Raw genomic sequence first — 21,391 nt, forward strand, 5'->3', positions numbered from 1 at the left:
TTAATGTGATGTCAATTGTTTTATATTATTTTTAAATTACTATTCTAGAATAAAATATAAGTAAAAATCATAATCAAAAAGTAAAAATATTTTATTTTAATTTTTAACTAAATATATCAATTGTTTGGTTACTATTTTTACTAATATTACAAAGTTATTTCACTCAATTATAGTTTAATCAAATAAATATTTAAAAAGAAAATGTGATTATGACATTTTATTTTATTGACTGAATGATGATAGGTTAAGAAAGAGTTGAACACTTTTGTATCTCATAATTTTGTTGGAATATATAATATCCAAACGTATAATAATTTAATTTAATGTTATATATATTTTATATTGAATTAAATTAAAATTCCTTCTTTATTTTTCTTTTAAGGTACCAAAAAGTACTATCGCCAAATAATTAATCTAAAGATGTGAAAGAACGTTGGATCCGTTAGTTTATCCAAAATTATAGGTAAGGTGGGGGGGTGAAATTACATTTGTGAGAAATTTGAGTTGCATTTAGATTTGTCCTACGTGGTACGTCAACCCCACATGTGTAAAGTCACGAGTACTACGAGCGAGCATTCATTCATTCAGCATCAAGTTTCTAATCTATAAATACACCCCCCACTCGTTTCCCATTCTTTTCTATACTTTCATATCGTAGTTAGCATTAGGTTCTTCAGATAGACACACACATATTTCTCTTTCTTTCTTTTTTTGTTTTTGTAGGTACTCTACTGTTGAGGACGAAAGAACCAATCTGTTTCGAGGGCTTCACTTAGCTGAATACCGTGTTAGTTTATTTTCTTTCTTTTTCTTCTTCACATCGTTATTTAATCATGTATCAATTCGCATTCATATGGAAATCAATTTTCATTTTCTTGTAAGATTTTCTGCCGATTTAAATACCACCAGAATTTTGTCGTTTATTACTTCTTGAAAGAGCGCGTGCGTTTATTTTTTTTCCGACCAGTAAAGGGCGCGTGTGTTGATTTTTTCTTTTATTGACTCATGTGTTGATATTTGATTATTGCATTATCTGTTATTTATTTTATTATTATTAAATTTAATTCCCACTTGTTCTCGGTTTAGATCTGTCTCATGTGCCTGTTTGTCACGTGTCAATCTGTAGTTTGACCTGTGTTAATTAAATTCTCAATTTGCGTTTTATGATCTTGTTCACGTTTAATTAGGGTTTCTCAACATTTAACAAATCTTTGGCGCTTTTGTAAATGTGGAATAAGATATATGAGAATTAAATAAATGTACTATTAATATAAAATTGCTTAAACTGACTACCAATAATAATAACACATCGTGACAATAAATAATTAAATAACTGCAATTGTTTTAAAAAACAGTAAAATAAAATGGTTATGATTGAATGGAAGTGTTGTTTTATATTGTGAATGTATCTTAATTAATTTCATAAGATTGTATTATTCAAAGACCCTTTGGAACAGTGCAAGTTTGTTCATTTTGGGCAGCTATTTGATGTTGAGTTTGACTGAATTTGTATTGTTGTGGTGGGTCTTGCATTGCAGAGAATTCAGGAAAGGCGTTGAAGTTGGAGTGTAAAAGATTTATTTGGAGGAGTTTGTATTTTCAGTGAAGGAATGGAGCTATATGGAAAATCTGTGGGTGCAGGTCTTGCCAATGTTATTTACCTGTCAAGTATTTTGGGCCGAGACAGTTCGATTCCTGGTCACAAATGCGACTGGAAATGCAAAAACGAACATGTTTGTGGAAACATATATCGCTGCAAGCTAACAGGGCTGACTCACATCTGTGATAAAAACTGTAACCAGAGAATTCTTTATGACAATCACAGCTCCCTCTGCCGAGCTAGTGGTCAGACTTTTCCCCTTACACCGACAGAAGAACAAGCGGCCAGAGGTGTTCGAAGGAAGCTTGATGCAGATAATTCACCCACTGATGGCTGCGGTTTTAAGCGGAGACGGGATGGCCAATTTCATCCTTCTCCTTTTGAGAAGTCCTTTTCTGCTGTTAGTCCTATATGCAGCCAAGTTGGAGATGGCATGGATATACATAACTGAAAGACTTTAAGTTTTTCTCTTGTTTTTTCTTTTTATCACATGAGTATGAATAACAGAACTTGAACAATTATGGATTACTTACTGGTGGACCCAATATATGTCCATTTTTCTATTGTTCGAACTCCGTATTTCTAATATCAATGTAATGTAGTGGTTAATGTAGCTTAAGTGATGAATGTGGATTTGAGTAGGCTCTATTTAGTTTTCAGATGTATGTGAAAGCTGAATTGACTTCAGATTCTAGCTAACCTTAGTGGGAAGAATATTGTTGCAGGTTACTGATGCATTTCTTTAATCCTTTATGATGTTTTTGAGTTTGATTTAGGACCTGAATAGTGTTGTACTATGTATCAACAATGTTTATCTAGCTGTCTGTTAAGTGTATCTAGCGTTGTTCCAACATTGATGTTCTTTTGTTTCCCCTTATTCCATTAAAACAGCACGCAATAAGAAAAGTTGTCGCTTAGGCTGATAACTCATTTGGGGTTATGTTGGTAGACTTCTGGAAGCATAGGTCCTCTCTGGTTCCTCGTATGAACAAAGTGTATGTAAATTGTTTTCTAGTTTTGCTGTCTAACTACTTCTAGTTCTATTGGACGCAATAGATGCGAGATAGTTCATAGTTCACATTTTCATCAGTCTTATCATTCTATTTTTTGCCCATGATTTGACTGATGGCTGTGTTGTGTGAGTTTTATGTAACTTATGCAGGTTTTTGAGCATGTTCTAACATAGGAGCATTCAAAACATTTGTGTTGCAATAGAGTTGCCTTATGGTAGTAGATGAAACATTGATACGCTCTCTTATATTTCTAGATGTAGGTAATTGAGCATTGCTACTTATGCTCAAGTTTGCCTCTGCTGAAGTTTTGATGAAACGTTAGCTAGATGGCTTCGAATAGCAGACACATTATGGAAAGATGAAAAAGTAGATTCAATTATTCATTCATGTTCAAGTCAATTCCAATTTAGAAATATTAGACCCGTTGAGTTTGTCTTCCATCACGTTACACGTCGATCAGCTCAGGATGTCGCTGTCCAAACGTTGTGATAGTATATTAGTATTAGCATCAAATTAAGAAGCCAAGATAGCCAACAACTCTTTGATTAAAATGAGTCCAATGTTGTCTCTGTTTCTTGGAGTAAGTAGGGAGTAATCATCCATTATTTTTATCACTGAATTAGGACGTGGGTATATTGGGTAGTCTTATATTCATTTCATTTTCAAATTAAATTTGATCAAATTCCATTATGAGAGTTACATAATTTTAAATGGAGTGTCTTTATGAAAAGACATATTAATGTAATGGGTGTCTATTCATGTTTCATGAAGAGTCATATAATTTCAATTGGTGTTTAATCATGTTTCGTGAAGAATCACCTCCTTCAAATTGACATCTACGCATGTTTCATTGAGAGTCATTTCATACTAATTGGTAGGGGTGGCGCGCGTCTAAATCAACCTAATGATCCAACCAACTCTAACAAATCCCATGTAAATAATCACATTGGTTCAAATTATTGTTCAATTTAGTTTACAACTTTTTCAAACCCGTTGTGTATGATTGGGATATTGGGTTGAAAACATAGAATTTGTGAATTCGAACCAACCCGAAAAAAATATGATCTAACACTTTTATTTTTTGGTTAATTTAATAAAAGTAATCTATTTTATTTTTAATCTCTATAAAAAAATTCGTGAAATTATAGTCCTTTAGAATTTTAATTTTCATTTTGTATTCTTAATTTTAAATTAACTCTAGTATATCATCAAGTTTTTGAATGATTTTAAGAAATTTCTCTACAAAAATTTATAATTTTTTAACAAGTGATAATTTAAATATGAATTTTTAAACATTAAAAGCTTAGAAATTCGTATGTAATTCATCATTTGTTAAAAAAAAATTATAAGGAAGTTGTTAGACATGTCCTTAATATTACTACAAAAATTCATTCAAAAATTTAAAAGATACACCAGAATTGATTTAAAATCAAAGACTAAAAGTAAATATAAAAAATTTTAAGAAATTAAAAGTTGACGAATTTTTTATAAGAATTAAAAATAAAATACTGAGATTTTATAAGGATTAAAAATTTATTTAATCCTATTTTGTTTAATGAAAATGATATTTTATGAAGTTAAGGCCGTAAAACAATTATAATTTGACAAATATTAATCTATATTCTAAGGATACATTTTAAAATATTAAATGTAAAAAATCTATTTTAAAAATTATATATTTAATTCTTTAAAAGTTTAATATATGAATACTTCAATCAATTGAATGAATACTAATTTTGTTTTTAATCTCTATAAAAAATTTCTTCAACTTATAGTACTTTAGAATTTTAGTTTTCATTTTGTATCCCTAATTTTAAATTAACTCTAGCATATCATTCAAATTTTTGAGTAATTTTTTGCATTAATATTTAGGATATCATAAAAAATTTCTTCACAAAAATTTAGAATTTTTTAACCAGCGATAATTTAAATATGAAATTTTAAACATTGAAAACTTAGAGATTCATATGTAATTCATCATTTGTTAAAATAATTAAATTTTTGTAGACATGTCCTTAATATTACTACAAAAAATCATTTAAAAATTCGAAGGGTAAACGAAAATTAATTTAAAATCAAAGACTAAAAGTAAACATAAAAAATTTTAAGGAATTAAAAGTTGACGAATTTTTTATAAGAATTAAAAATAAAATAGTGAGATTTTATAAGGATTAAAAAAAAAATTAATCCTATTTTGTTTAATGAAAATGATATTTCATGAAGTTAAGGCCGTAAAAATTCTAAAGTTGTAAAACAATTATAATTTGACAAATGCTAACCTACGTTCTAAGAATACATTTTAAAATACTAAATGTAAAAGTTATATTTTAGAACTTATATATTTAATTCTTTAAAAGTTTAATATATGAATACTTCGATCAATTGAATAAATACTATTTTGCTTTTAATCTTTATAAAATTTTTATTCAACTTATAGTACTTTAGAATTTTAGTTTTTATTTTGTATCCCAAATTTTAAATTAGCTCTTGTATATCATTCGAATTTTTGAGTGATTTTTTGCATTAATATTTAGGACATCATAAGAAATTTCTTCACAAAAATTTAGAATTTTTTAACAAACAATAATTTAAATATGAATTTTTAAACATTGAAAACTTAGAGATTCATATGTAATTCATTATAAATTAAATTCTTGTAAGGAAGTTGTTAGACATGTCCTTAATATTACTACAAAAAATCATTTAAAAATTTGAAGGATAAACGAGAATTGATTTAAAATCAAAGGCTAAAAGTAAATATATAAAATTTTAAGGAATTAAAAGTTGACGAATTTTTTATAATAATTAAAAATAAAATAGTGAAATTTTATAAAGATTAAAAATTTATTTAATCCTATTTTGTTAAAATAGTGACGAATTCTAAAGATACATTTTAAAATACTAAATGTAAAAATTATATTTTAGAACATATATATTTAACTCTTTAAAGGTTTAATATATGAATACTTCGATCAATTGAATCGTCTGATCTAATTTTTTAAACTTTAAATTTACGTATGTGTGTGAGTACTTTGAAGTTAGATGATAATTATATTAAGATATTTAATTTTATTAAATTATTTGATTAAAAAAAATTGATATTTATAGAGTTTGTTTGGTTCAAATGAGATATTCATTTTTTTAAAAGGGTTTGTTTGAAGAATAATACTTTTTTCGAAAGTAAAAAATAGTAACTTCTTTATAAATAAAAAATTATAAGTTATCCTTGGATAAATATTGATGCAGTTGAGAATTTGCCAACCCACATACATGCCAGCCTTCATATTATTCAACCATTTTCAAAAGAGCTCGTCCAAGAGTTTGTAGCTATGCATTTGATGATGGTACTTTCACTTGCAAAGCTTTTAATATGACGTTGTTTTCTGAAACCATGTGTATTACGATACATCATGTCCCACATTTTGATTCGTTTCCTTTTTTGCGATTCACTATATACATTCAAGTCAAACCTGACTGAAAACTAGCATTAATTTACATTACAGGATGATAAAATCAAATTGTGCCTCTCCTCCACTAATCACTAATTATTGTATGTTTGATATCATGGTAATTTATCAAAATCACAGATGATTATCATAATACCAAACATGCACTATAACCCTATTGGATTCCTCGTTAAATATCTCCTCTTGCACTATCCAGTCCCAAATTTTATCTTTATTCCCATTCTTATTTTCTTGGAACATGTAAGATGAGGACAGTGATATGATCTCTGGAAAAAAATTCTTTCACAAGGAGGGGAGGAAAAAACACTTAATGTGGTGGAAATTATGACCAGCCATGATATTACAGTTGCGAACCCTTTTGAAACAAATTATTCAGAAAATACCAGGGGCAGATTCAGTATATTGGTAGTGTGGCTCTTGCCCTTAAAAAATATAAAAAAAAAAAATTCATACTACTGTTATTTTTATTTTAATCCCCTATAAAATTGTATAATTTTAGACGCATTCACCACTTATCTACTCACACAAGTTAAAATTATGCTTTACATTTGTTCACATTTCCACATTTCTTTCTTTAATAGTGTTGACAATAAAAAAATTATTGAACATTTTAATAATATAAACTCTCGTAGAAGACAATTGTAATTTGTATAAACTCTTATGTATTTTAAATTTATTTAGTCATTATGTATTTTATAAAAGATAATAATATTCTTCTTTAATCAAAATATATATACTATTTAATATCCCATCAAAAGAAATTTTTGGATCTGCCACTGGAAAATACTCTTCCAATGCTCTAATAAGTTAGGAGCATATTTTGTCAAAAAAGTTCGGAGCATATCAAAAGAATCATCTAAGAATATGTTTGTTACTGCATTTTCAAAATACAATACACGGTGAAACTAAAGCTCCAAGAGATAGCTTCTACGTTGCATCTGTTTTGAGGCACGAGATAACACAATTCAACCACACAACCAAACATGCACTAAGTATTATATCACCCACACAGTCATAATCTAAGCCTACCTACCAGGCTACCAGCTTCTCAAGATAACCTGCAAAATAATCGTTTGAAAGGAAACAACAGGCCATTTGCAATGTATAGGAATGTATGAATGCTCAAATCCATTATCTCACTCTAAAATATCTATACTACATGCTCGGAAAACAATTAATGAGCCATGTGGCCCTTCGGATAATAGCAGGCAGCTAATACAGATAAATTCTAAGAAAAAATAAGAAACAAATTGAAGTAACGTCCACTGAAAAATAAATCACAACGAATATATTGAAACAGGCCTGATAATGAGAAATATAATAAGGAATTGGTAGTAGCTCATGCAGCAGACCATATTCTTTAAATTCTCCTGCTCGGGTTTGGTACGAACTCTAACAGCAACTGATCTAATATCGCCGATTCACCATCTCTGTCATTGGCAAAATGTTTCGGCATCTGTATTTTAAATTCAAGAATTAGTTATTTTAGTACATGGCATATACAAGAAATTATAGAATGTTTCTTTGACTCATTTCTTAGTCTTTGCCCTCTTGGCAGTTGGAGCTTTTTTCTTTGCTATCTTTGGCTGTGATTTTCCTCCAGTAATTCTACCTCTTTTCTTTTCAGCACCCTGCATCCAAATTTCAGCAACTAAGTATGTATGCACCATCATTTTCAATTATTAGTAAGGACAAAACTAAAACCAAAATCAACTGGGAAACTTACTGATGTTTTGTCTGCCTTCCGTTTGGATTTACCATGCGGCTGCTCTTCAGCGTGCTCGTTTTGATCAGTTGGGTGGGTGGCTTTCTGCGTCTTGCCAGCTTCCTCGTCAGAGTCAAAGGAGAAACCATCCAATGTCCCTTCTCACATTAAATGAATAGGTGTCAGGCAAATAATTTATGCATAATTCTTAAATTTAGAAGGAATAATATTCTTTTCATATTTTATTATGAGGTCACTGGACCTATATATATATACATGAGCCAGGGAAAACAGATCCCTGTCATTATGGGATTGATCCTAAATACATAAACCTAATAATAACAAGATACAACTGTTACAGAAGTACAATAAATATAAAACTGTTACAGAAATACAATAAATATAAAACTGCCTAAAATACTAAGGGGAATCACAGTTTTGACACTCCCCCTCAAGCTGGTGAATAGGTGTTTTCCATTCCCAGCTTGGATATAATTCCTTCAAAGTTAATGCAGTTCAGCCCCTTGGTGAGTATGTCTGCAAGTTGATTTTGAGTGGATACATATGGTGTGCAAATCATGCCACTGTCTAGTTTTTCCTTGATAAAGTGTCTGTCAACCTCTATATGTTTAGTTCTATCATGTTGCACCGGGTTGTGGGCTATACTAATTGCAGATTTATTGTCACAATATAACCTCATAGGTTCATTCCACCTTATCTTCAAGTCTTCCAATATAATCTTTAGCCATAGAAGTTCACATATTCCGTGGGCCATTGCTCGAAATTCTGCTTCAGCACTCGATCTAGCTACTACACTTTGTTTTTTGCTCTTCCAAGTTACTAGATTTCCACCAAGGAAGGTGCAGTATCCAGTAGTTGATCTTCTATCTACCACCGACCCTGCGTAGTCCGCATCCGTATATGCTTCAAGACTTACACTCTTGTTTCGTTTGAACAAAATCCCTCTTCCTGGGGTCCCTTTCAAATACTGGACAATTCTAAGAGCAACTTGTAAATGTGCTTCCTTTGGTTGGTGCATAAACTGACTAACTAGACTTACAGCAAAAGCAATGTCTGGTCTAGTATGAGATAAGTAAATAAGTCTGCCCACAAGTCTTTGATACATTTCCTTGTCCACAGCAATATCCTCCTCCGCACTTCCCAACTTTATATTTGGGTCCACTGGAGTACTTGCTGGTCTGCAGGCTGTCTTCCCTGTTTCTTTAAGCAAGTCAGTAATGTATTTTTGTTGAGATATGAAGATTCCTTTCTTGGAATGGGCAACTTCAATTCCCAGAAAATATTTAAGTCTCCCTAATGCCTTGATCTCGAATTCCGTGGCAAGGCATTTACTTAGCACTTGCTGCTCCTTTTTGTCATCCCCACTAACTATAATATCATCTACATACACCAATAAAATTGTTACTCCCCCTGAATCTGAATGTTTGATAAATAATGTGTGATCCCCTTGGCTTTGTTTGTAGCCTAGACCTGTCATAACTTTGGTGAATCTTCCAAACCATGCTCTTGGGGATTGTTTCAGCCCATATAGAGCCTTTCTTAGCTTGCAAACAGTTCCAGCAGTAACCTGCCCATTGTAACCAGGGGGCAACTCCATGTATATTTCTTCTTCAAGGTCTCCATGTAAAAATGCATTCTTCACATCAAACTGCTGCAGGTCCCAATCATGATTTGCTGCTAATGACAATATTACTCTGACCGTGTTCATCTTAGCAACCGGGGCAAATGTCTCCAAGTAATCAACTCCATAGGTTTGAGTGAAGCCTTTGGCCACTAATCTTGCCTTGTAACGTTCAATGGTCCCATCAGCCCTGTATTTAATTGTATATACCCACTTGCATCCTACTGGTTTTTTCCCAATTGGTAGGGTGACAAGTTTCCAGGTCCTATTCTTGTTTAACGCCTCCATTTCCACATCCATGGCTTGTTTCCATTTCCTGTCAGATAATGCTTCAGATACAGAGGAAGGTGTGTGTGTGGAGTTGAGGTTTGTGAGAAAGGTTTTATGAGTAGGTGAGAATTTTTCAAAGGATAGGAAATTTGATAGTGGGTAAAGTGGTTGTTGGGTGCATGTTCTAGTTCTCTTTCTAAGGGCAATGGGTAGGTCTAGATTTTGGTCCACCTGTGCTTCTAGATTTGCAGAAACAAACTCATTATAATCATTGGAGTTTATAGGATTCGAAGGTGTTACCTCATGCAGTGATGATGGGTTGGATTCTTGGACATTGCCAGATTCTAGAATGGCTTTTTCTCTCCTTGAATATACCAGATTTTTCCCAAATTTTCCATCATTAGGTGCAGGTTCAGGTGCAGGCCTTGCTGTTAGTTCAGGTGCAGGTGTAGGTGTAGGTCCTGCTGTTGATTCAGGTGCAGGTCCTGCTGTTGGTTCAGATGCAGGTGTAGGTGTAGGTCCTGCTGTTGATTCAGGTGCAGGTCCTGCTGTTGGTTCAGGTGCAGGTGTAGGTGTAGGTCCTGCTGTTGATTCAGGTGCAGGTCCTGCTGTTGGTTCAGGTGCAGGTGTAGGTGTAGGTCCTGCTGTTGATTCAGGTGCAGGTCCTGCTGTTGGTTCAGGTGCAGGTGTAGGTGTAGGTCCTGCTGTTGATTCAGGTGCAGGTCCTGCTGTTGGTTCAGGTGCAGGTGTAGGTGTAGGTCCTGCTGTTGATTCAGGTGCAGGTCCTGCTGTTGGTTCAGGTGCAGGTGTAGGTGTAGGTCCTGCTGTTGATTCAGGTGCAGGTCCTGCTGTTGGTTCAGGTGCAGGTGTAGGTGTAGGTCCTGCTGTTGATTCAGGTGCAGGTCCTGCTGTTGGTTCAGGTGCAGGTGTAGGTGTAGGTCCTGCTGTTGATTCAGGTGCAGGTCCTGCTGTTGGTTCAGGTGCAGGTGTAGGTGTAGGTCCTGCTGTTGATTCAGGTGCAGGTCCTGCTGTTGGTTCAGGTGCAGGTGTAGGTGTAGGTCCTGCTGTTGATTCAGGTGCAGGTCCTGCTGTTGGTTCAGGTGCAGGTGTAGGTGTAGGTCCTGCTGTTGATTCAGGTGCAGGTCCTGCTGTTGGTTCAGGTGCAGGTGTAGGTGTAGGTCCTGCTGTTGATTCAGGTGCAGGTCCTGCTGTTGGTTCAGGTGCAGGTGTAGGTGTAGGTCCTGCTGTTGATTCAGGTGCAGGTCCTGCTGTTGGTTCAGGTGCAGGTGTAGGTGTAGGTCCTGCTGTTGATTCAGGTGCAGGTCCTGCTGTTGGTTCAGGTGCAGGTGTAGGTGTAGGTCCTGCTGTTGATTCAGGTGCAGGTCCTGCTGTTGGTTCAGGTGCAGGTGTAGGTGTAGGTCCTGCTGTTGATTCAGGTGCAGGTCCTGCTGTTGGTTCAGGTGCAGGTGTAGGTGTAGGTCCTGCTGTTGATTCAGGTGCAGGTCCTGCTGTTGGTTCAGGTGCAGGTGTAGGTGTAGGTCCTGCTGTTGATTCAGGTGCAGGTCCTGCTGTTGGTTCAGGTGCAGGTGTAGGTGTAGGTCCTGCTGTTGATTCAGGTGCAGGTCCTGCTGTTGGTTCAGGTGCAGGTGTAGGTGTAGGTCCTGCTGTTGATTCAGGTGCAGGTCCTGCTGTTGGTTCAGGTGCAGGTGTAGGTGTAGGTCCTGCTGTTGATTCAGGTGCAGGTCCTGCTGTTGGTTCAGGTGCAGGTGTAGGTGTAGGTCCTGCTGTTGATTCAGGTGCAGGTCCTGCTGTTGGTTCAGGTGCAGGTGTAGGTGTAGGTCCTGCTGTTGATTCAGGTGCAGGTCCTGCTGTTGGTTCAGGTGCAGGTGTAGGTGTAGGTCCTGCTGTTGATTCAGGTGCAGGTCCTGCTGTTGGTTCAGGTGCAGGTGTAGGTGTAGGTCCTGCTGTTGATTCAGGTGCAGGTCCTGCTGTTGGTTCAGGTGCAGGTGTAGGTGTAGGTCCTGCTGTTGATTCAGGTGCAGGTCCTGCTGTTGGTTCAGGTGCAGGTGTAGGTGTAGGTCCTGCTGTTGATTCAGGTGCAGGTCCTGCTGTTGGTTCAGGTGCAGGTGTAGGTGTAGGTCCTGCTGTTGATTCAGGTGCAGGTCCTGCTGTTGGTTCAGGTGCAGGTGTAGGTGTAGGTCCTGCTGTTGATTCAGGTGCAGGTCCTGCTGTTGGTTCAGGTGCAGGTGTAGGTGTAGGTCCTGCTGTTGATTCAGGTGCAGGTCCTGCTGTTGGTTCAGGTGCAGGTGTAGGTGTAGGTCCTGCTGTTGATTCAGGTGCAGGTCCTGCTGTTGGTTCAGGTGCAGGTGTAGGTGTAGGTCCTGCTGTTGATTCAGGTGCAGGTCCTGCTGTTGGTTCAGGTGCAGGTGTAGGTGTAGGTCCTGCTGTTGATTCAGGTGCAGGTCCTGCTGTTGGTTCAGGTGCAGGTGTAGGTGTAGGTCCTGCTGTTGATTCAGGTGCAGGTCCTGCTGTTGGTTCAGGTGCAGGTGTAGGTGTAGGTCCTGCTGTTGATTCAGGTGCAGGTCCTGCTGTTGGTTCAGGTGCAGGTGTAGGTGTAGGTCCTGCTGTTGATTCAGGTGCAGGTCCTGCTGTTGGTTCAGGTGCAGGTGTAGGTGTAGGTCCTGCTGTTGATTCAGGTGCAGGTCCTGCTGTTGGTTCAGGTGCAGGTGTAGGTGTAGGTCCTGCTGTTGATTCAGGTGCAGGTCCTGCTGTTGGTTCAGGTGCAGGTGTAGGTGTAGGTCCTGCTGTTGATTCAGGTGCAGGTCCTGCTGTTGGTTCAGGTGCAGGTGTAGGTGTAGGTCCTGCTGTTGATTCAGGTGCAGGTCCTGCTGTTGGTTCAGGTGCAGGTGTAGGTGTAGGTCCTGCTGTTGATTCAGGTGCAGGTCCTGCTGTTGGTTCAGGTGCAGGTGTAGGTGTAGGTCCTGCTGTTGATTCAGGTGCAGGTCCTGCTGTTGGTTCAGGTGCAGGTGTAGGTGTAGGTCCTGCTGTTGATTCAGGTGCAGGTCCTGCTGTTGGTTCAGGTGCAGGTGTAGGTGTAGGTCCTGCTGTTGATTCAGGTGCAGGTCCTGCTGTTGGTTCAGGTGCAGGTGTAGGTGTAGGTCCTGCTGTTGATTCAGGTGCAGGTCCTGCTGTTGGTTCAGGTGCAGGTGTAGGTGTAGGTCCTGCTGTTGATTCAGGTGCAGGTCCTGCTGTTGGTTCAGGTGCAGGTGTAGGTGTAGGTCCTGCTGTTGATTCAGGTGCAGGTCCTGCTGTTGGTTCAGGTGCAGGTGTAGGTGTAGGTCCTGCTGTTGATTCAGGTGCAGGTCCTGCTGTTGGTTCAGGTGCAGGTGTAGGTGTAGGTCCTGCTGTTGATTCAGGTGCAGGTCCTGCTGTTGGTTCAGGTGCAGGTGTAGGTGTAGGTCCTGCTGTTGATTCAGGTGCAGGTCCTGCTGTTGGTTCAGGTGCAGGTGTAGGTGTAGGTCCTGCTGTTGATTCAGGTGCAGGTCCTGCTGTTGGTTCAGGTGCAGGTGTAGGTGTAGGTCCTGCTGTTGATTCAGGTGCAGGTCCTGCTGTTGGTTCAGGTGCAGGTGTAGGTGTAGGTCCTGCTGTTGATTCAGGTGCAGGTCCTGCTGTTGGTTCAGGTGCAGGTGTAGGTGTAGGTCCTGCTGTTGATTCAGGTGCAGGTCCTGCTGTTGGTTCAGGTGCAGGTGTAGGTGTAGGTCCTGCCTTAAAGGTAGCGCAGCAATGAAGGCTGCAACTTAGGGTTTACAGGCACGGAGGGTTGCGCTGCAATGAAGGCTGCAACAATGCTTAAAGGTGGCGCAGCAATGAAGGCTGCAACTTAGGGTTTACAGGCACGGTCAGAGGCTCCCAAGGATCAGGAGCTCTGATACCATCTTAAATTTAGAAGGAATAATATTCTTTTCATATTTTATTATGAGGTCACTGGACCTATATATATATACATGAGCCAGGGAAAACAGATCCCTGTCATTATGGGATTGATCCTAAATACATAAACCTAATAATAACAAGATACAACTGTTACAGAAGTACAATAAATATAAAACTGTTACAGAAATACAATAAATATAAAACTGCCTAAAATACTAAGGGGAATCACAGTTTTGACAATAATATATAAAGCAACACTACCAGGAAAAAAAAGAAAAAAAAAAAAAGCCCCAGTTAGTTTTTGGTGGATGCAGATCACCTTCAACCATTGTTTCAGCTTCATAAACATTAGACTGTGGATTCAGCTGTATGAAGTCATTCATGATGGCCTCTATCTGAAAATAAGTAAATGAGGAAATATCAAATAAGTAGATAATAGATAAAGTACGAATCAAGATGAATTCACACATATTTACTAGGTAAAGTGAGGAAATGAGTAGAATCTAGATAACAACCGACCTTTGCCTCGGACTGCCCAAAACTAACCTGAAAAAACAACAAGCTTGTATTAAATCAATTTTTGAAAGGTAAGATATCTTAATCATGGAAGTAACTAACTACAAGGCCAGATAAAACTTTCAAGGCCTTGATGTTAAAGATTATGTCCAAGACGACATACAACGCAAAATGTCCGGCAAGGAACTATAGTTGTTTTGTATATTGTTCCTGAAAAGAATATTAAAATTTGAACAATCAGATACAGGTAGCCATTATCAGACAAAGGTACTGCGTAACTTAGAAAATGGAAGACTTATAATGGACACATTACAACAGCATATAACTTGGAGTAGAAATCAACATGTAACAATCAGAACAGCACTTACAATAGCTAAGATGTATTATGGTTCTGCATGTATATGCAATTATCATCAAGATTTATGTGTCTGTGTCCTTATACATTATACACAACAATAAACTCACTGTTTGTTAATCAGAAAGCATGCGCATAAGATACCTTTCAAATCTAAGCACATTTCTGGATCTCCAGATGGGGAGTCTGAGATAATAATCCGTCCAACAGCTCCCATATCACCACTCAGATCTATGGAGTCACCTTGACACTCAACAAGAGCCTGCAAAACAGAGCAGCATTTGTCATTGGCCTGTTCACAGTTTACTTTTTCATGAATAAGGAAAATGAAAAATCAATCCAACAGATGTTATTTTTACGAAAAAGCTACATGGCCTAAGTATATCCACTCAACAAAATTATAAACCAAACTAGCAACTTTTTGAAAGTGAAACATGTTATTTATCTGATTGTCCCTGTGATAGTATTTAAACATAGCCTACACAACTATAAAACCAAACATATAGCAAAGGGAAATCTACAGCATATAGTTGACACCTGACCTTTGTACGATGAACTTTCTCAGAGAGCATCAAAGGCAACATTGAGGAGGAAACCTGCAACAAATAGAAAACACGGCTCAGATTGCCAGACTAGATAGGCAGTCAATGTGGTCTTTGATAGGTTTTTTTTTTTGGAGGGGGGGAGTGTAGTCTTTGATAGCTATTATGTATTCATGTTTCAAAGTAACGGGCCTGCTGTAAACATATTTAGGAAATCATTATAACAATATAATTCTTACATTTCGTTCAACAGGCTTTTCAAAAGTTTCGTCCTCTTCAATTTCTACATCTCCATCACCACCTGCCCCATTTTCAGATACTACATGTACAAAATGGTAAGGAAATGCCTATTTCAAAACAATGTGCACGAAGATAGAGTAATATCTTGCATTTTTTTTATTTATAGTTAAAAATTAACCATTCCATACATTTCCCGTTTGTATTGCCCTTTGTTTTCTTCTCTTTTACTGGTGTGGAACCTTCTACATCTATTTGTTTTTGTGATGACTTTTTTTCTGAAGCCTTTTTGGATGGAGACTTTTGATTATTGTCAGGGAGAAGTCCATCCCCGCATTCTCCATCACCAGGGGGTTGAAATATTTGGGGCTGAGAAGTTTCCACCTGATCAATATGATCTTCAGTTTTAGGGATATGATCATGGAATGACTCAGAATCTGATGACAATGCCCAAATCGAATGAATGGGTTCCTATTCAAAAATATTTGATATTGTCACTAATCACAATATAAGTAGCAGTCCAAACACATTATTGATACAAGGCAAAAAAAAAGGTAAACAGAAATGTGTTTTAGTTACTTACCTTGTGCTCTGTTTGCTTGTCGATGTCTGATTCATCCGTGATCTTCTTTTCCTCATTCTTCCCTGTATCATAGTAAGAAAAGACAAAATGACAGTGCAATGAAAAATCAAACTGTAGAATGGCTCTCACCTTGTATTGCTCAATTGAGTTGATCATAAATATTACTATATCTATTCCATGCATTCATCTTGAGATAACTCCAAATACAAATCAAATATCAAGTGTACCATTTTTCTCCTTCTGTGTGTCTAATTTCTTTCTTCTGGATGGTGTTTGATCTTCTACTTTAAGACTCGTTGCTTCTAATGTCTTTTTAGATGAAGACTTGGCACTGCTTCCACCAATAGCAGTACTCTTGCTCTTTTTGACCTTTGCAATCTTTGATGACTTAGGAGTTAACTCTTCATCATCATCATCAATTCTATGCTCATCTGAAAAGCTACCACTGTCATGTAAAGAACCAGAATCCGAGGACAGTGTCACAGGCGAATGAGTGGGCGCCTAATAGCAGGAAAATGCATAAGGACCATGGTGTAGGATTTGCACAATTAATACTAAGATATGTTTAGATTGGTGATATAGGGTGTAATGAAGTGAAATTAAATGAAATAACATTAATTTTTTGAAATCTAACTATACTATTCCATTCTATTCCACTTCATTTAAATGTGAATATTGCAATTATGAAAGTGCATAGAAAATAAAAACATCAAAACCACATAATTATGGATTAATTGTGGTGATACCTGAAAAGAACGTAACCAATCAGGGGAGCTATCACCAGAGCTGCTCATTTTATGGTGATAACTGAAAGAACGAAAAAAACTAATGTGTAAGGCGGTCCGGTGAGTGAAGCATATGATCGAACAAGTTGCGGGCACAAGCAAAACACATGGCAATTACTAATAATTAGCGAAAGTGTGAAGATCGTGAGTTAACCAAACTAAAATCTCAAATCTCAAGTGTCAAAGCTACAAGAAATGAAATTCAATAATTGACGTGTTTGGTATAATTACCTTGACGAAGGAGGGAAGAGGAAACTAGTGAACCACGGATACAGAGATATTGGGTCGGAGCCCGGATTTCAGAGTCCTATGCTGCATTTTACAACAGCAAACGACACGTCGTATATACTAATTCGGTTTCTTTTCTTTTTGCATTAATTGCATTTTTTTTTATCCCCTATTTTCACATATTTATCAAATTGGTCCTCTATTTAACAATTTAATAGTGTTGTTCTCTTCCTCCTATTTTTTAACTGAAAAAGTAAAATCTTTAATTTAATTTTGATTTCTTTATTTTTCACATATTTTTTATGTTGGTCCCTTATTTTAAAATCAATCAGATTTTATCCATTCCTCAAATTTATAGACATAAAAATTGTGATATAATATATTTTAATTAATGTGACATATGATTTGATAATATAAAATAATTCAGATATATTAAATGTTTACTTGTCATTAATTGATAATACAAAAACATATAGTTTATGAAGTTGAAAGTGAAATTTGTAGAGAAATTTCTTACAATATCATAATTGTTGATCATTCCACATCTTTCAAATTGTATGTCATCTCATATTATTATTTTTTAGAATAGAGGGGTCAATTCCAATAGTAAGTAGAAATAAGATGACAAAAATTGCAATTAAACAAAAAAAAATGACATAATTTAAATGATGTGACATATGACACAATAATATTAAATGATTAATGTCCACAAAATTGTATAAAACCCAATAAAAACTTCAATTTTGACTTTTAAAATTATTGATTTTTATAATTTAATTAATAATATATAAATAATCAATACATCTAAATAGTTCAATATCATAATATCGTATGTCATGTCATTTAAATTACATCAAATCGCATCTTTCTCTTTCATTATTATTATTATTATTATTATTATTATTATTATTATTATTATTATTATTATTATTATTATTATTATTATTATTATTATCACTTTTTTGTGTTTATGATATAAATATTCTATAATAATATAACTAACAAATAATTAATATTATAGCTAAGTTTTAAAAAGTTGACATTTTTTTGGAAAATATCTTGATAATTATCGATTTATATTGTTTTCACTAGTTGTTAAAAGATAAATATCAGAAAACTAAAAGATAAAAAATAGAGTAAAATCTTGTTTGATTGATTTAGTGAATGAATGTATCAAATAAAATGTTAAACGATATTTATAGGCAAAAATCTGAATCTAAAACCTTCTTAACCATTGTGTTGGCAACAAAGCGTAAGCATGTGTGCGGAAATGTCATACTGCAGAGTGGATATTGATGGGCAAAATTTTTAATTTGTCACTTATAAAATTCACGATAATTATAACATCGGGATGCAGAAACATTTGAATGGACGTGGAACCAAACACTATAAGTTCTTAGTGTTGTAACTCAACTAAACTCGCAGAAAATATGGTTGATACGATTATTGCTTCTAAATCCGTGGCAACCCACATTTTACTTTTTTGTGTGTTCCGCGACCCTAATAGCTATCTAAAACAACACCTCTTTTTTGTCACAGTTTAAGCATGCCACCTATATTTTTGTCGTGTTTGTTATGCCTAAGTACTTATTAATAAGGGAAATGAGTACAAGGTTGAATTATTTGTGTTCATATGTATCCTTATAATTCTAATATTCCTATAACGTTTTGGGCATATTTGGAATCAAAATAAATCCAGCTTCCAACATTTTCGGTTGTACTAGTTCGACCAGTTGCTTACTCTGTAAGGACGTCAACCTACCTTTTCATCTGCTGCAAGCTGACACGACCAACGAGTAAAATTATTCTTTGGTATGAACAATGTTAAACAAAAAACTCATTTGAGTAGAAAAAACTCGTTAAACTATGACATAATTTATCTTTAATTTAGGTAAAAAAAAGTATTTTTATATTACTTCGATCGATAATAAATATAGTGTTAGACAAGTAATTTACAATCATTTTACATCTCATATTATATATGTTTAAATTCCTAGATCATGAGTGGAGAATTTTAATTTATCGACTATCTATCGATGATAACCACGTTCTTATTCTAGAGATGGAGTTTAGTGAATAGGAGGTAAAAATGGATGTATAGGATTATGATTGTTTTAAAAGCGTTGAATCCGATAAGGTGAATTTTAGATTTATAAAAGAATTTTGAAAAGAGGTTAAGACAAACTTTATGCGATTCTTGAGTGAGTTTCATGCTAATGGTAGGTTGGTCAGGGGATCTAATTGTACTTTTATAATTCTTAGTGTTGACTCCTAAGAATGTTAACTCTTAAATGTTGTTTAAATTTAGATCTATATTTCTAAGGAAGTGTATTTATAAGGTGTTGCCTAAAACGCTTGCAAATAGGCTAAGGAATGTGAATGGTAAAATGTCGCTGAAACTCAAACTGTTTTTGTAAAAGGTCGTGAACTTTTGAATGGTATCTTAAGTGCTAATGAGATAATGGATGAGGCTAAGTTAAGAAAAACATAGCTTATATTAATTAAGGTTGATTTCAAAAATGTGTATGACTTGGTGGAGTGATGACAAAAATGAATTTTCCACCAAGATGGAGGAGGTTGATCTCAGGGTGTTTATCATCGTTAACTGCCACGTTCTTATGAATGGATGTTCGACAGATGAGTTCAGGTTGATTGTGGTTTAAGACAAAAGGGTCCATTATCCCCATTTTTTTTTTTTCTGTGAGCAACTGAAGGTCTTAATTTTTTATTGTATTTTTTAGTACATGTCGAGTTATTGAAAGGTGCTTATGTGAAATTTTAGGAAGATTCTATGGTGTCTAATTTTCATTTTGTGGGAGATAAAGTTATCATGGGAGAAAAATATTGGACAAATATTATAGCTATCAAAGTCAATATGTTATTATTTGAACTCTTGTTAGGTCTTAAGGTTGTATAAAAGTTTGTTGGTGAGAGTTAAAGTAAATCAAATGTGGTTAGAAAAAGATGCATTGGTTCTGAATTGTAGGGAAGAGAATTTGGTTTTGAATTGCATTGCTTTGTTGGAGAATTTTGATGTGCTGGAAAATATCACGGATAAATGGAGTTGGCGAAATGCTCTTAGTGATCATTACTATTTGAGAGGCACCTACAATTTTTTGGTGGAGGATGATAGTGTTACAACTTCAACCTCTTTTGACTTTGTTTGAAATAAAATTATTCCTCTTAAAGTCTCTCTCTTTGCTTGACGGCTAATGGACAACCGACTTCCAACTAAAGATAATTTATTAAAGTATGGTGTTTTAAATATGCACAATCTCTTTATGAATTGGTGGTTGTGTAATAGAGGAATCATTATCACATTTATCCTTTCAATGTCAATTTATCGGTAGTGTGTGGTTACGTATTGTGGCTTGGTTAGGAGTTCAAAGTGTTTTTCATAATTGTACTCTCTTTCATGTTCAAGGATTTGAAGGTTGAGTCAATGCTTACAAGAAATTAAAACAAAATATTCAAGTTACATGGCTAGCTTGCATTTGGACTATTTGAAAAAAGCGCAGTCATCATATTTTCAAGCAGCAAGGTAGTACAATGGTTCAGATCATGAAACGTGTTAAACTACTATCGTGGTATTGGATCAAAGATAAAGTTAAAAGAGTTTTACCTATGATTTTTGTAAATGGTGGAATAATCCATTAGCTTGCATAAAAATGAATGCTTTTAGTTGTTTTTGTTGATTTCATAGGTCATTTTGCGTGACCTCTATTTGAAACTTTGTATCTTTATTTGGTTGATTTTTTAACACCTTCTGCTTTAGATTATTTTTTTTTATATATCTATTTGGCTTATTCAAAAACCAAATTTGAATAAGTAACTTGTGAATGTATATCTCAATCAAAGTCATTTTTTTAGAAATAAATTTGTCAATGAACTTTTGTCATCTAAAAAATAATATGTAAGTAATTATATATAGATTAATTATTGACAAATTAGTCGATGAAGAATTTAAATTTTATAGGAAAATTAGTTCATATTATGATGACATTGATTGTAGATTGTCACGTATTCAATTAATATATCACATCATAACTTTTAACAATAAAAATTTAAATATGACATATTTTAATTAATATTTTATAATTACAAATACATTTATTAATTTATAAAATTCATATATTAATTTAATAGAGATTGAAAATTAGAAGAATCATTTTATCTAATACATGCAAAATAAACAAAAACAGCTCTGCCCGCTGCCCACTTACCACTTCATATTAATACATTCAAATGTTATTCTATCCCAGTGTAATTTTTTTGACACTTATAGTCAAATTTTCTTACATTTTCAATGTATAAAGCTTTTTTTTCTTTTATTTTTTATGTCAATTTGATATTGATGTTTGTGCACATAAGTTAATGAACGAGTGCAAAGCGACCCGGTTTGTAGTGCACAAAAATGGCACCGCTTCGGCTTTCCAGTTGAAAAGGCCGGTTGTCTGATTAATTATTAAATTTTCTAATTTAAATATTAATTAACTAACTGTTTCTAATTACTAT

The 21,391-nt window shown here is 34.9% G+C and overlaps 2 protein-coding genes across 3 annotated transcripts; one reads left to right on the plus strand and one right to left on the minus strand.

Moving 5' to 3' along the window:
- Nucleotides 1–640: 640 nt before the first annotated feature.
- On the plus strand, nucleotides 641–2,329 carry LOC101494813 (uncharacterized). Its single transcript, XM_004502729.3, has 2 exons — nucleotides 641–787; nucleotides 1,539–2,329. Exon 2 carries the CDS (start codon nucleotides 1,611–1,613, stop codon nucleotides 2,049–2,051), a length of 441 nt encoding a protein of 146 aa, XP_004502786.1. The 5' UTR covers nucleotides 641–787; nucleotides 1,539–1,610; the 3' UTR covers nucleotides 2,052–2,329.
- Nucleotides 2,330–7,191: 4,862 nt separating this feature from the next.
- LOC101495142 (uncharacterized) lies at nucleotides 7,192–17,019 on the minus strand. 2 transcript variants are annotated; one of them, XM_004502730.4, is made up of 13 exons: nucleotides 16,880–17,019; nucleotides 16,610–16,670; nucleotides 16,091–16,364; nucleotides 15,864–15,925; nucleotides 15,472–15,751; nucleotides 15,283–15,362; nucleotides 15,044–15,097; nucleotides 14,646–14,763; nucleotides 14,310–14,356; nucleotides 14,150–14,176; nucleotides 13,950–14,025; nucleotides 7,807–7,943; nucleotides 7,192–7,711 (listed from the first exon to the last, which is right to left on the minus strand). In XM_004502730.4, the coding sequence occupies exons 2-13, from the start codon at nucleotides 16,655–16,657 to the stop codon at nucleotides 7,610–7,612; spliced, it is 1,305 nt and encodes a 434-aa protein (XP_004502787.1). In that variant the 5' UTR covers nucleotides 16,658–16,670; nucleotides 16,880–17,019; the 3' UTR covers nucleotides 7,192–7,609. The 2 variants fall into 2 exon arrangements, with proteins under 2 accessions (XP_004502787.1, XP_027190390.1); XM_027334589.2 differs by having other exon boundaries at nucleotides 16,610–16,688; nucleotides 16,880–16,939.
- Between the last annotated feature and the right edge of the window lie 4,372 nt (nucleotides 17,020–21,391).

The sequence above is a fragment of the Cicer arietinum genome, chromosome 5, assembly GCF_000331145.2.
Source record: "Cicer arietinum cultivar CDC Frontier isolate Library 1 chromosome 5, Cicar.CDCFrontier_v2.0, whole genome shotgun sequence".
In the NCBI taxonomy this organism is placed as follows: domain Eukaryota; kingdom Viridiplantae; phylum Streptophyta; class Magnoliopsida; order Fabales; family Fabaceae; genus Cicer; species Cicer arietinum.

Bases quoted from the DNA above. Each gene is read 5' to 3' on its own strand.
- LOC101494813 (XM_004502729.3), top strand. From the start codon at position 1,611: ATGGAGCTATATGGAAAATCTGTGGGTGCAGGTCTTGCCAATGTTATT.
- LOC101495142 (XM_004502730.4), bottom strand. From the start codon at position 16,657: ATGAGCAGCTCTGGTGATAGCTCCCCTGATTGGTTACGTTCTTTTCAG. The intron at 15,926-16,090 runs GTACACTTGATA...ACTATGATACAG, and splicing joins CACACAGAAGGAGAAAAATG to GGAAGAATGAGGAAAAGAAG. The intron at 14,026-14,149 runs GTCGGTTGTTAT...ACTTATTTTCAG, and splicing joins TTGGGCAGTCCGAGGCAAAG to ATAGAGGCCATCATGAATGA.